Genomic DNA, 15,380 nt, shown 5'->3' with positions numbered 1-15,380 from the left:
TGGACACAAATAAAAGTAGGTGGACACCAGAGCTCTTTAGTATGCGATTAAGTTTTGGTAAGCTCAATTAGGAGATGAAACACCAGGATAAGACTGATAACCCCCGAGAAGTATTACAGAAATGTCATGAAGACAGGTTAGCTGACAGTCCGTCCTGTGCACTGCAGGGAGACAGTCAACAGCAGGAACACAACGTCAGCACCCCAGCTCAAAGACGAACTGAATTCTAACCACTCTCCTCTGAGGACCCAGCCCTGGGAAACTGACTCAAACTAAGCCGGAATGCCAACTTATTAAGTTACAATGAGAACTATAACTTAGAGGAAAACCAAAACACTCAGTGTCTGCAGTTCAAGTTTCCGCCAGAAAGCTGCTTGGTAAACACTAAAGTACAGCATTAAGATAGTTAGATGCCTCAAGTCATAAAAACTGGAAACAATGGTACCATAAATACCAGTATCATCCTAGGTTTTCTGGGATAATCTTCAGTACTCTTATCATGAGGCCAAATGCTGTGAGTTACTATTTCAAATACATGATCATCCCTGCCAAGATAGCAGCATCTCCTCCTTTTCATGTTCAAGGTTCTATATAGGTCACACCTTTCCAATAACATACCTCAAAAGTCACTCGAATCTGTGCAGTTTCCTTGTCTTATACTGTGGTTTTGAGAAAACATGTTTGTCTGGTTGGATTCAAGAAGCACACATGTCCAGCAGACTTGGAAAGCAGGTTCCTCTTGTCATACAGCATGTTAACACAGCAGACGAGGCCTCGGTGTCTTCATCAGTACTGTGACGACTCTTTCACCTTTGATTTCAGATGCTGGTGCCTTTAAATTTTTGTGCCAAACTCTACACATGAAATGTCCGGAGCTGCACGCCCCGGCCATAGCGAATAATAATTGAGGATTAAACGCCTGAGCTATATTCATTTCCACCCCACACCTTCTCCCTATCTTTGCCTTTTTTCCCCTGTACTAATACCTCATTAAAGATGGCGCTCTTCCTGCTTCTTCTTCACTCACTTTTCCCGCGCCCGGGAAAATTGTTACTTAATAGCGCAAGCGCAACATGACGTCTGACCGGAGAAACCGAAACTAACCTGGCCACGCCTTCGGCAATGAGATCATTTCCGCCTTAGCCCAACCCCTTCCCTTCCAAGTGTATATAAGGCAGTGCATTACCGCCATTAAACGAGACTTGATCAGAGCACTGTCTTGTCTCCATTTCTCGTGTCTCTTGTTCCCCAAATTCCCACCCCCTCCTCCAGGGCCTGCTCTGACTATCCCGCGGGCCGGGATAATGAAACATTTCTGGAATAACTAGAGACATGACTTTCTTTATCTCCGGAAAAGAAGGGCATTAAATCAGATTAGGGGCTGGGAGGGGAGGTTGTCAGGGGATGAGCTGCTCCTGAGGAAGAGGCAGAGGTCAAGCTTCACTTAGCAGCTGGACTCTCACCTATAGACTGAAATCCTGCAAGGTGGTTACAACAGTGAACAATATGTTCATTGACTCTGCCCTCAGGGGACCTACTGTTTTTTTGTTTTTTAAGAGACTGAATAGTAATACATACATACATACGCATATCTGTATGTATGTATGTATATATTCACAGGCAGAATCACTCAAAAATTCTATTTTCTGTTTCCTCAAGTATGAAAAGAAAAGGGCAAGACTGCTGCCACTTAGTTGCCATATGCTTCTTCTACGAACCCTGGTCCTTCTCTGCCCATTACTCAGAAGACAGGCTGAATGACACAAACAAAACCAGATGTAAATTGAAAAATCAAACTGGATTTTATTGAAATATATATAAATAATCCTCTCGTTTCTTTATTTCATCAGTATTGGGAAGTTAGGTGAAAATTAATTAAAAAGTAGTAGTCCTGAGAGAGAGAAATGAAGGCTGAAAGGGAATCAAGAAAACCATATTCTATCCCAGATCTGCCACTACCCAGTCTGGGAAAGGCATTTAGTGTCCTGGCCTCAGCTGTAGAATGAGGTGGCTGAAATCTATGTTGTCCGGAGTCAATTACAGTTCTTAAAATTTTGCTATTCTAATTCTACCATTAGGAGCCAATGCTAACACTATGTATTGACAACATAAGCAGATACTCACAATACAAAGGGAATAAACACTGAGTTCATGGGGATACTTTTAAGGAAGACAAGAGAAATACAGAAGTTTGCTGCTTAAAAAAATGCATTAATGTTACTGCTTTATTCACACTAATTAGAATATATACACAAAAAATGTGTATCATATATCACTTTCAAAAATTTCCATGTTCCATGAGAACTATGTAAACAATGCAAAATATTTCCACTACGTAACAAAAGAAAATCAGCATTCCCATGTAGTATTAGGAAAATATTTAGATAATTTGAATTTATAGTAAAACAAATGAAATATTACAAAGCAGTCTTGTCATGAAGTAGCCTTATATAGCCCAGAAGCAATACATTTCATACTTTCAAACACTTTGGTATAAGTGAAATTAATACAAAGCAAAAAGAAGAAGAAGAAAAAACCTCTACTTTGGTTTTCACATTATTGGAACTTCAGCAACAAGGCAATTGCACAGCTACCTTGGATGACAAAATGGAAAACCTCTCATCTGCTCACTTCTCCTCCTGGAAATGGACATGCTAGGAGAGCGCTTCACAGGACTTCTGGAAAATAAGGTGCATCTCACTTCCTTCCACAATCAGGCTCTCAGCAATAGTTTGAGAGATTTATAAAACCTCAGATTCAGTTGGGATATGAGTGATCTTGATTATTTCCTCTTAACAAATATAAATGATCTTGCATTAAGGCAGCTCAGAAGTACAATTCACATTTAAAGTAGAACATAAATCTCTTAAAAATCATATTACTATAGTTTCTCAACAAGTTCATACTTGAATAAAAAAAAACATACTGCATTAATAAAAAGAAAAATTCAAGTTTAATAGCCCACTAACAATACTTCTTAAGAAACAGAAATAACCGTTTACATGCTACAAATATTTCTTCATTGATATCACATATAACTTTAACAACTATACAACTAAACTGATCTGTGGAATTTGTCATGGCATCATTTTTATAATTACGTTTTCTCACCGATACTGTCCAAATGTGGTACTGATTTTTTTCACTGTCTTAGTTCTGTGTACTGTCTTTTAAATCCCTATGTCCGAGGATTGTGGCTGAGCAATTGTTGATGAATCGCTCTTCTGTCATCCATCACAGGAGCAAAGTGGGAACGTCCTCTGAGGATTTTCTCAGCATTGGAAGTTGTACCGGGATTTTCTGTGCAGACAAGAAAGTCTTAAAAAGAGGAAAAAAAACAAAAACAAAAACATAAGTGAACTTTACAAATTTACAGTCAAATATAATGCATCGTTGTCTTTTCTTAAGCAAAAGAATGGACAACTGACCAGGTGCAGTGGTTCAGGCCTGTAATCCCACCACTTTGGGAGGCCGAGGCAGGCAGATCACGAGGTCAGGAGATTGAGACCATCCTGGCTAACACGATGAAACCCCATCTGTACTGAAAATACAAAAAATTACCCGGGCATGGTGGTGGGCGCCTGTAGTCCCAGTTACTCAGGAGGCTGAGGCAGGAGAATGGCGTGAACCCGGGAGGCGGAGCTTGCAGTGAGCCAAGATCGCGCTACTGCACTCCAGCCTTGGGGACAGACCAAGACTGCATCTCAAAAAAAAAAAGAACGGACAATCCACCAGTGCTCAACTTTACTGACAAACACTGCAAACCGCCTCCAAAGAGCACAGCCTGCGAGCAAGTCCTCAGACAGGCCTTCCAAAGGGACAAGAGTGCCCAGGAAACACTCAGTAAGATTAACCAGCATGATAATCTTCATAGCAAAGCCAGTACAAAGAGTAAAAGACACAATTTAAAGTTAGTTACGGCCAGGTATTGTGGCTCATTCCTGTAATACCAGCACTGCGGCAGGCCAAGGCGAGTGGATCATCTCCCAAGGCAAGGGGATCATCTCAGCTCAGAAGTTTGAGACCAGCCTGGGCAACTTGGGGAAACCCCATCTCTACCAAAAAATAAAAAAATTAGCCGGGCGTTGTGGCACACACCTGTGGTCCCAGCGTCTCGAGACGCTGAGTTAGGAGGATCACTTGAGCCCAGGAGGCAGAGGTTGCAGTGAGCCAAGATCACACCACTGCACTCCAAGATGGGTGACAGAGTGAGACCCCTTCTCGAAAAATTAAAATAAGGTATTTTATTTTATTTTTCTTCTTTGAGACAGAGTCTCGCCCTGTCGCCCAGGCTGAAGTGCAATGGCGCGATCTTGGATCACTGCACCCTCTGCCTCCCAGGTTCAAAATATTCTCCTGCCTCAGCCTCCCGAGTAGCTGGGACTACAGGTGCATGCTACCATGCCTGGCTAATTTTTGTATTTTTAATAGAGACAAGGTTTCACCATGTTGGCCAGGCTGGTCTCAAACTCCTGACCTCGTGATCCGCCGGCCTCGGCTTCCAAAAGTGCTGGGATTACAGGCGTGAGCCACGGCGCCCGGCTAAAATAAAATATTAATGAAAAATAAAATTAGTTATCTGCCATGTTAACTTGAGGCTTTTTAATTTTTATTTAATTATTTATTTTTGAGACAGGGTCTCACTCTACAATCCAGGCTGACGTGCAGTGGCGTGATCACAGCTCACTGCAGCCTCAATCTCCCGAACTCCAGCAATCCTCTCATCTCAGCCTTCCAAGTTGCTGGGACTACAGGTGCATACCATCATGCCCCCAGTGATTTTTTTTTTTTTTTTTTTTTTTTTTTTTTTACTTTTAGTAGAGATGAGGTGTTACTACGTTGCTCAGCTGGTCTCAAACTCCTGAACTCAAGCAATCTGCCTGCCTCAGTCTCCAAAGTGCTAAGATTACAGGTATAAGCCACCACGCCTGGCCAATTTGAGGCTTTTTTTTTTTTTTTTTTTTTTGAGGCGGAGTTTCGCTCTTGTTGCCCAGGCTGGAGTGCAATGGCACGATCTCGGCTCACTGCAACCTCCGCCTCCCAGGTTCAAGCAATTCTCCTGCCTCAGCCTCCCTAGTAGCTGGGATTATAGGTATGTGCCACCAGGCCCAGCTAATTTTGTATTTTTAGTAGAGACGGGGTTTCTCCATGTTGGTCAGGCTGGTCTCGAACTCCCGACCTCAGGCGATCCACCTGCCTCAGCCTCCCAGAGTGCTGGGATTACAGGCGTGAGCCACTGCGCCCGGCTATGAGGCTTTTCAAAGAACAATCTTTAAAAGGACATAAACATAAAACAACCATTCAGCAAAACTGCTCTAAGCTTGAAGGAACCATGTATAGAATGACTGTTAACATTTTAAATGGATTATCTTACGATATTAGTACAGTATTAGAAACTTAAATTCTTGACTAAATTTTACAGCCAAGTATAGGAAAAAATAAATAAAACAATTACAGTGAACGAATCATATGTGAAATAGAAGGTTCTTGCTGAGTTTTTCATAAAAGGTGATGGCAAAATCCTAGAATTACTATTCTTTTGGTTTTGTTTGTTTTGCTTTGTTTTGTTGGGGTAGAGAGCGTCAGGGGAACTTCAATTATTTCCAACTTCATTTGGGATAACTGCGAAGACTATGGTATACTGAGAACTTCTACTGTCAGATATTATGCATAAAATTACAATTATTAAAACACCATATTTCACCAAATCTAAGACACCATCGATTGTGACACTTCACTGTTATGTACCATAAAAAGATGCCCAGAAAGGAAGTCTCAAAGGAAAAGCCCTCACAAAAAGTGGGGGTACCAAACATCTATAGTCTCAGTGCGGGATAAAAACAAGCAACTATATGCATAAGGGACGGCAAAGAGGCCTGCACTACTCTTCCTTGACAATGGAAAATGGGAATAAAAACTCCGATATCTGAACTGATAATCCCTGCAAATTTTGGGTGCTGAATTCACACTATCAGCATAGTCCTAAAAAATCTCAAGCAGAGAAATTAGCTTAAGCAGAGGCAGGTTGGTAAAGCCCTTCCCCCAGTAACCAGCAGAAGAAAATGTATGGCTTCTCATAAAGAACTCAGCTTCCGTTAAGACAACAGCTGACTTAAATTTTCTTTCTCTCTCTTTTTTTTTTTTTTTTTAAAGAGATGAGGTTTCACTATGTTGCCCAGGCTGGTCTCAAACTCCTGGGCTCAAGTAATCCTCCCACAGTGTATGAGACACTGCACCAGCCCCAGCAGCTGATTTTAAGATGCATTACAAATTTAAAGATGTTAAAATGTGGAAAATATATGACTTGAAATCAATGAAGTACCATAGACAAATAAATCGCTAGAAGAGATGAGAAAGCCTAGGGAACAAATATTAATTAAAATGTCAAACAACAGCAAAATATTTGGCATATGATAAAAACATCAAACCAATGACAAAAGGGTACATTATTCAATATATGGCACAGACAGAAATGATTATGTAAGAAAAAAGTTAAATTGTTTTCTACACGTTACTCTTCTAAATTACAAAGCCAAATGGGAAAGAAAAAAAAAAGAACTAAAAGAAAATAAATGTAAAAATCTAAAAACTAATCATAAAAGACTGGGCTATGGTGTTGTTGTTGCTGCTGCTGTTGTTGTTGTTGTTTTGAGACGAGTCTCGCTCTGTCATCTAGGTGGGAGTGCAGTGGCACAATCTTGGGTCACTGCAACTTTTGCCTCCTGGGTTCAAGCAATTATCCTGCCTCAGCGTCCCAAGTAGCTGGGATTACAGGTGCCCACCACCACTCTCATCTAATTTTTGTATTTTTAATAGAGGCTGGGGTTCTCCATATTGGCCAGGCTGGTCTCAACCTCCTGACCTCTGGTGATCCATCCACCTCGGCCTGCCAAAATGCAGGGATTACAGGCATGAGCCATCATGCCCAGCGTAGGGCTACGTGTTTTTAAAACATGCTCCCCTCAACTTCCGCCAAAAAAAATCCAAAGTATAAGGAAAACTAAAAGGCTAATTTCAAACTGGGAAAAAATATTTGCAATGACAAAGGCTGATATCCTTAAATATCATATTTATAAATCCGTAAGAAAGAAAAGGACCCTACCCCATACCTCCAAGAAAATGTATAAAGGTCAAGAACAGGCAACTGACAAAAGAAACATAATCAGCCAGTTAAGATACACCCAAAGAGCTCAACTTCACTAGTAATAGAAAAGTAAGTAAAAATGGTATTATAACAATTTCTGGCTACCAAATTGGCAAAAAAAATTTTTAAATCAGTAATACCGGCCGGGCGCTCACGCCTGTAATCCCAGCACTTTGGGAGGCCAAGGTGGGCTGATCACGAGGTCAGGAGATCAAGACCACCCTGGTTAACATGGTGACACCCTGTCCCTACTAAAAAAATACAAAAAAATTAGCCGGGCGTGGTGGCAGACACTTGTAGTCCCAGCTACTCAGGTGAGGCAGAAGAATGGCACGAACCCAGGAGGCGGAGCTTGCAGTCAGCTGAGATGCGCCATTGCACTCCAGCCTGGGCGACAGTGAGACTTCATCTCAAAAAATATATATTAAAAAAAAAATCAGTAATACCCACTGCTTCCAAGAGTGCAAGAATACTGGCCTTTACATACCGATGGTAAATATGAAAACTGAGCAACTTTTCTGGAATGCAATTTAGCAAAATGTAGGGATCAAAAAGCTTTTCTTTTTTTTGAGGCAGAATCTTGCACTATTGCCCAGGCTGGAGTGCAGTGGCGCAATCTCAGCTCACTGCAACCTCCACCTCCTGGGTTTTAAGTGATCCTCTTGCCCCAGCCTCCCAAGTAGGTGAGATCATACCTGGCTAATTTTTTTGTATTTTTAGTAGAGATGGGGTTTCACTATGTCAGCCAGGCTGGTCTCAAACTCCTGACCTCAAGTGATCCGCCTGCCTCGGCCTCTCAAGCTGGGATTACAGGCATGAGCCACCACACCCGGCCAAAAATCTCTTAAAAATATGCAATATTCTCAGAAATAAGAACACTACGTCTAAGAATGTATCCAAAGCAAACAGAGATGGGCAAAAAGTATGTAAAACTACATATCAGAGTTATTTATAATGGAGAAAATTTGGAAAATCACCTAACACCCAACAATGGGGTAAAATTAAGTATTTTAATACAAGAACTATAAAATGGAATGAAATGCAACTATTAAAATATCATGTATCACTGTAGTACTGTTCCCACTAATAAAAGATTAGAATAACTGAAATGCCCATGAGTAGGGACTGGTTAAGCAAATATGGTGCAATAGTCAATAGAATACATAAAAAGAACAAGGTCACTCTCATAGTCTGATCCAGATTTTTCTCTCCACCTGAAATGGTCTTCTTCCTCCAGATATCCATCTGGCTCACTTGCTCAAATGACACTTTGCCCGTGAAGGGGGTCCCTTGCCATCTTATATACAATAACAACTTGCTCCCATCCCAAATGAATTCCTCTCCTCCTTGTCCAGCTGCTCAATCTTTACCATGTGGTACATTTCAATTGTCCACGTGCTGTCTCCCTTCCATTAGAGGAAAAAAAGTCCTTGAGGGCAGAGGCTTTGGTCCACTGCTGTGAAGCCCAATACCTAAAATAGCACCTGGCACTTAAGTAAGGTGCTCAACAGATACTGGACAGATGGATGAATGGATGGATGGGCAGACAGATGGATGAATGGATAGATGGATAGATATGGGACAATCTCAAAGATACAAAGGTAATAATGGTGTGTCAATTTTGCTATCATTTGTCTTTTTTTTGAGATGGACTCTGTCATCCAGCCAGAGTACCGTGGCGCAATCTCAGCTCACTGCAACCTCCACCTCCTGGGTTCAAGCGATTCTCCTGCCTCAGCCTCCTGAGTTGCTGGGATTACAGGCGCCCACTACCACGCCCGGCTAATTTTTGTATTTTTAGTAGAGACAGGGTTTCACCATGTTAGCCAGGCTAGTCTTGAACTCCTAACCTCAAGTAATCCACCTGCCTCAGCCTCCCAAAGTGCTGGGATCACAGGCGTGAGCCACCGCGCCCAGTCTCTTTTGTCTTTTAAAGAAGAAAAACTTAAAAGTGTGTGTGATATGTTAACAGATATCTGGAAGGATACACAAAACTTGGAACACTGGTTGTCTCGGGCAGGGAGGTTGGGGGTGAGTTATGGGAGAGCAATCTTTCACTTCTGGCCTTGCATTTCCCAACTACAGGCACCCGCCACCACACCCGGCTAATTTTTGTATTTTTAGTAGAGACGGGGTTTCACTATGTTGGCCAGACTGGTCTCAAACTCCTGACCTCAGGTGATCTGCTGGGATTAGAGGTGTGAGACACCATGCCTGGCCTACACTTTAGTTCTCTTTTACTTTGTTACAAGTTTAATTTTGGAAATGGAGCCAAAAAAATTTCTCTAAGGAAACCCTACTAAAAGTAATTACCTCTCTAAAACGAGGAGGCAGAAGATGAGGCTGAAGGAATGTTCATCTACCACTTACAATTAGAAAACCAAAAATGGCAGGAACTTCCTTTGATTTCAGTAACTTAGAGCTCAGCATTTTGTATCTGGTTCTTTCAAAGGCTTTAAAATTTCTAACTTTGTAAAAAACACATTAGTTATTTTTAAAAGTGATGCATAATCTAGTAAGGAAAAACAGGTATCTGGTGTCTCAGGAGGACAGTTAGGAATACAGAGTGTGGCTGAGTTGCAGGTCGGCCAACCCATCACAGACTTAACCTCCTTCTCTATTCTTTCCCTCTACAAAGATTGGGAACGCTCAAAATATCACTTCTACAATCTTTCATACGGACTGGAGATACTGGACATCAGACACAGGCCTAGTCAATAGGTATGAGTAAATTTTTGGACAAGCTTCTGCTTCCTTAATTAAGAGAGCGACAGATGTGAGGAGTACTACCCTCTCCCCTCTTCCCTCTTATTCATGTTGTGAATATAGGCATGGTCTCTGCAACTACGGGGGCATCTTGTAACTAGGAGGCAGCAAGAGCCAACATTCAGGTGGGAAGATGTGAGCACTCTGGGTGTCTGGTGAAGTCATTCAACAGAGGAACCCTTCTTGTTACAGAATAAAAAGAAACCTCTATTTGTTTAATGTATTGTAAACTGGGTTCTGTGAACCTGCAGCCAAAGGAATTCCTAACTGATATTCTTCGGAATCTATTTTAAAAAGAAACTAAAAATAAATGAACTCAAATTCTATGTAAATTTAGAAAGAAGACTGTAATAAATCAGAAGTGTAAATTACAAACCAATTATCTTCCTTAATGTCTCTATTGTAAATTTTTAAAAACGACAACAAAAACTCAGAGGAAACAGAAAAAAGCAAAATCAGTCAACATCAACTCCACGCAACAGATTTGAGAATGCAAACATTCAGAATTTATACATTCAATAAGGAATAAACTCACACAGTAAAACTGAAGTTTGATCAATGCTGGGGCTGTTCTGGACTAATGTTCATTGTTCGATAAATTTCTTTAAGTAATAACAGAGCAGTATCTTCAGATTCCCTATGAAAAGGAAAAGCATATTTACTTAAGAGACAATTAGTAGAAATTAACTTCTACGCACAATGGTGGAAAATGCAGGTTCTATTCTATTCAACTCTATCTAAGAAGGGCAAATGATAGCAATGTAATCTCAGTGTAATAAAGCAGTGTAATCTCAGAGCTGTCCTTAAAAACCAGATGGATACTGATTAGCTCCTAAACAGTTGTGCTGCAATTCTCCTTGGTGACAGGGATACAGGAAAGAATGACCGATTTCAAAGTCCCTACCACTCCCACTGTGAAAGGCATTCCCACAAAAACTGTGCAAGAACCAAGAGTCTTTGGTCAAAAGCAGATGACATACTGCCATCTTGTGGGTAACTAAAGAGGAAAAATAACGATTCTGAATATATAGGAGTTCAAATGAATATTCATAGCACATAGTATCAGTAAAAGAATCTCACTAAAACTAAAATTGCTGCACGTGGTAGCACCAAAAGCCCACTCAAATGTTACCAAATTTAAGAACACTTACCAATAGCATAAGTGACTCTGAAGAGCGAAAAGATATTCATTAAAACTCTCTATTGGTTTTTCCTGGAGAACATAGTCAATTCGGCGGCCTCCATTTAGCATTCCAACCTTTCCTAAGTAGTCCTCATCCTTGGAAAAATCTGGACTTTCAACAACCTTTTCTGCTAGAATTTAAACCATTTCAATATCAAAGTCAATCACTTAATCATCATCCTTTGACTTTAGCTGACTTTCTGGGCTCAATGAGAATACTGCTTGACGCAGGTAGCAACCTGAGGAGCTACCAGGCTCACTCCCGGTTCTCCAAAGAGTCAGGGGAAGAGGGGCCGGTTACCCGAGAGAGAGGAGAAAGAGCCAACAAGCTGAGAGAAGTTGTGAAGATTAAGGGGTGAGAAAGCATTGCAGAAAGAAAGGAAATAGGATTAGAATCTGAAAAAGTCAAAAAACATCATGGCACAATGACTTTCACATTGTATGTCAAGTCTGTAACATAGTTAAACAACAGTATCAGGAAAAAAACTTCTCAGAGTGAGTCTTTAAAATGCAAACACTAAAACAAACTGAGTTCTCAACTCAGATATTCCACTCTGGCCTTAGGAATCTCAATATAATTTTTAAATTGCAGAGGGAAAAGTTCAGTAACTATCAGATAAAAACCCACTAAAAAAAGATGGCATGGGTTTTGAAGTAACGCAATTGACAGTACAGTTTATCTTAACAGATTTTCCTTTAAAGAGCTTCTATAATTTAACCAAAAAGTCTAGAAAGGAAACGCATCATCATATAACTTTTAAGTATTATGTTCATATAAAACATTTGTATTAGAAAATGCCTCAAGGCCGGGCGCGGTGGCTCAAGCCTGTAATCCCAGCACTTTGGGAGGCCGAGACGGGCGGATCACGAGGTCAGGAGATCGAAACCATCCTGGCTAACACGGTGAAACCCCGTCTCTATTAAGAAATACAAAAAACTAGCCGGGCGAGGTGGCGGGCGCCTGTAGTCCCAGCTACTCGGGAGGCTGAGGCCGGAGAATGGGGTGAACCCGGGAGGCGGAGCTTGCAGTGAGCTGAGATCCGGCCACTGCACTCCAGCCTGGGCGACAGAGCGAGACTCCGTCTCAAAAAAAAAAAAAAAAAAAAAAAAAAAAATGCCTCAAATGTCAAATTTACCTTCAACTACTTGCTTTTCTTCTTCTTCTTTGATCTGATTGGCCACCTTCTCCAATTCTTCTTGCAACTGGGTTGAAGAGGTATGAGCACGGGCAAACTCATTTAACGTCTGCCAAGCACTTTTGAGAGAGCTAATAAAACCCTGCTTCAAATCAGATCCCATACGAGAGAGACTTTCTTTCAATTCTAAAGAGATTAAGATGACACAACAAGTTAATCAGTCACTGGGTAAACTTCTGCCTCACAAAAATTACAAGTTAACACTCTTCTCAGACAGGATAAGACTGCTTCTTCCTCTTTTAAATGTCAAATATATGGAGTGCCTCAGCCAAGAACCAAGATGTTAAAATGTCATGGAGAGTCTTATTCTGTTTTTTGTTTTTTTTAATGACTAAACTTGATCCAGCCAAAATCTATAAATTTCCTCTTTCCAAATAAAAGAAGTTCAAATACCATAAAAATACAAGCACATTCGGCCAGGCGTGGTGCCTCACGCCTATAATCCCAGCACTTTGGGAGGCCGCGGCAGGCGGATCACGAGGTCAGGAGATCGACACCATCCTGGTTAACACAGTGAAACCCCGTCTCTACTAAAAATACAAAAAATTAGGGCATAGTGGCGGGCGCCTGTAGTCCCAGCTACTTGAGAGGCTGAGGCAGGAGAATGGCGGGAATCCGGGGGGCGGAGCTTGCAGTGAGCCGAGATCGCGTCACTGCAGTCCATCCTGGGCAACAGAGCAAGACTCCAACTCAAAAAAAAAGTAAGCACATTGTTATGCTTCCCCCCCCCTTTTTTTTTTTACTGTAAGTTTAAACACCAGGGTCAGACACAGTAGCTCACACTAGTAATCCCAAAACTTTGGGAAGCCAAGATGGAAGAATCATTTGAGGTCTGAAGTTCAAGACCAGCCTGGGCAACATAGTGAGACCCTGTCTCTATTTTAAATAACAAATAAAAATAAAAAGAGGCCTACGAGATTTTAAAATCACTGTTTTTCTAATCGGTAAACAGGAAGTGGTTTTGGGAATTTAAGATTCTTTTTTTTTTTTTTTTTTTTGAGACGGAGTCTCATGGAGACTGGAGTGCAGTAGCACGATCTCAGCTCACTGCTACCTTCACCTCCCAGGTTCAAGTGGAGAATTAAACATTCTGATAAAACCACAACTTAAACTCCAAATTAGAAATGAAGAAACCCCTGCTCCTTCACTTTTTCTACTGTTGTCTAATAATCATGTGTGAATTCAAGGTCTCTAAGTTATCAAACACATGTCTTATTTTAACTAAAAAAGAGTTCAATATTTTTAAAAAGCATGTTAGCAAAACAAAAATAAAACACACTTTCACATAAGAGTGCACGATCACTTTTCCTTCTCTTCTACCCCTCCCATCCCTTCCACCCAAACTTTTAAATGTAGGGTTAATATACACCATTAACACGAAGGAGAGAAACCTAATTCTACTTGGAATCACCAATCCATTATGTTTAATGAATTTTTTCTACCAGAAAAGTGTGTCTAGTTAGCAAGAAAATAACAGCTCACTTAGACAACATCAAGTTTCTTTCTTGAAGGTCTGGTCATTACTTTAAAAACTGTTCTTCTTCCTAATTCCAAAACTTATAACCAAACTCTATCAAAATCTAATTATGCATCTTATCGCCTTATTACCAACTTCTCCCTACTCCTAATTACCTCGACAATTAGAATGCCATCAAAGAGAAAGAATTCATTTGTAACTTTGTTAAAGCTCTTCCAAATTCTTAGTTTAAAAGTTCTGAACATAGTAGGCACTTAAATAATATTAATTCTCTCAGAGACGATTTAGTGTCAAAATTTTCATAATTCATTACAGATTACAAATGACAGGAAAAAAAGTTTTTATAGTATTTGCTTTTTACCTAAATGAAGTCTTTTTCTGCCTTTGTGATGTGGAATGAGAACAGCTTTTAGGTCCAAATCTGGAACAATCATAGGTTCTAATCTATATGCCACTGGATCAAGCTATAAATAGAAGAATTTATGAATAAATAAAAGAAATTTATGAAAGCTGTTTTGAATTATATGCCTTCACTGGGTAAGAAAATGGATACATGGCAAACCAGAGATTTTTATTTTTCTCCACACCTTATTCAAATACTGACACTTATGAAAAGATTTTCTAGTTTGTGTGTAAGATTACTTTGCAAGCAAAGCAAAAGAATTATTTCCCTGAACAAAGGTTTTTGATAAATAAGTTTATTGGAAAGTGTCAGACTATACCTCTTAGAACACAGAGCTGAATCTTATAAAATCAAGATAGGTATTAATTCCCAAGAAATAAGAATATGAGAATTTATTAGGATTAAGAGGACAGCTTCTTCATCTTCTTCTTCAAAAAAGAAAGTAAAAGGCCAGGCACAGTGGTTCATGCCTATAATCCTAGCAATTTGGGAGGCTGAGATGGAAGGATCACTTGAGGCCAGGAGTTTGAGACCAGCGTGGTCAACATAGTAAGACCCCATCTCTATAAAAAAGTAAAAAATGTTAAAAAAAGAAAAAAAGATTTTAAAAAAGAAAGTAAATTCAATTACTCACCGGATGATAAATATTGAAGAACCCTTTACAGGTAGGAAGGCTGTAATTCTCATCTATCCTATCAACTCCTCGAATAGTGAGAAACATAGCAATTGGAGACCCCAAGGCAAAGAATATCTCTGGTTCAAAATCTAATGAGTTGTAAGCAACAGAAACCTGGAAAGAATCAAATAACAATAAAAGATGATTGTTCCAATGTCACATAGTAGAAAATTCTTTTGAATTTTCAGGCCGGGCATAGTGGCTCATGCCTATAATCCCAGCACTTTGGGAGGCCGAGGTGGGCAGATCACGAGATCAGGAGATGGAAACCATACTGGCTAACACAGTGAAACCCTGTCTCTACTAAAAATATAGAACAATTAGTCAGGTGTGGTGGCATGCACCTGTAGTCCCAGCTACTCAGGAGGCTAAGGCAGGAGAATCGCTTGAACCTGGGAGGCGGAGGTTGCAGTGAGCCAAGATCACGCCACTGCACTCCAGCCTAGGTGACTGAGCAAGACTCCATCTCAAAAAAAAAAAAAGTACTAAAAAATTTATCTTTAAAATCTTTATAGACTATTATATCCTCTGGCTA

General features: G+C 40.3%; 2 protein-coding genes across 6 annotated transcripts in view; one reads left to right on the top strand and one right to left on the bottom strand.

Moving 5' to 3' along the window:
• RGS10 (regulator of G protein signaling 10) overlaps positions 1-15,380 on the top strand; it is a 738,227-nt gene that overhangs the window by 288,577 nt on the left and 434,270 nt on the right. The gene's annotated exons all lie outside the window — the stretch shown is intronic.
• The window catches only part of SEC23IP (SEC23 interacting protein), a 51,748-nt gene continuing 38,558 nt past the window's right edge, over positions 2,191-15,380 (bottom strand). The window contains exons 14-19 of one of the 4 annotated variants that reach the window (XM_050803934.1): positions 14,804-14,959; positions 14,128-14,230; positions 12,230-12,415; positions 11,062-11,224; positions 10,446-10,547; positions 2,191-3,318 (exon numbers count right to left, since the gene is read on the bottom strand). In XM_050803934.1, coding sequence (XP_050659891.1) covers positions 10,466-10,547; positions 11,062-11,224; positions 12,230-12,415; positions 14,128-14,230; positions 14,804-14,959 — 690 coding nt within the window. In that variant the 3' untranslated portion in view covers positions 2,191-3,318; positions 10,446-10,465. Of the gene's footprint in view, positions 3,319-10,445; positions 10,548-11,061; positions 11,893-12,211; positions 12,416-14,127; positions 14,231-14,803; positions 14,960-15,380 lie in introns of those variants that run through there. The other 3 variants (XM_050803935.1, XM_050803936.1, XM_050803937.1) reach the window with 3 other exon arrangements.

The sequence above is a fragment of the Macaca thibetana genome, chromosome 9, assembly GCF_024542745.1.
Source record: "Macaca thibetana thibetana isolate TM-01 chromosome 9, ASM2454274v1, whole genome shotgun sequence".
In the NCBI taxonomy this organism is placed as follows: domain Eukaryota; kingdom Metazoa; phylum Chordata; class Mammalia; order Primates; family Cercopithecidae; genus Macaca; species Macaca thibetana.
This window is presented reverse-complemented; position numbering and strand designations above follow the sequence as displayed.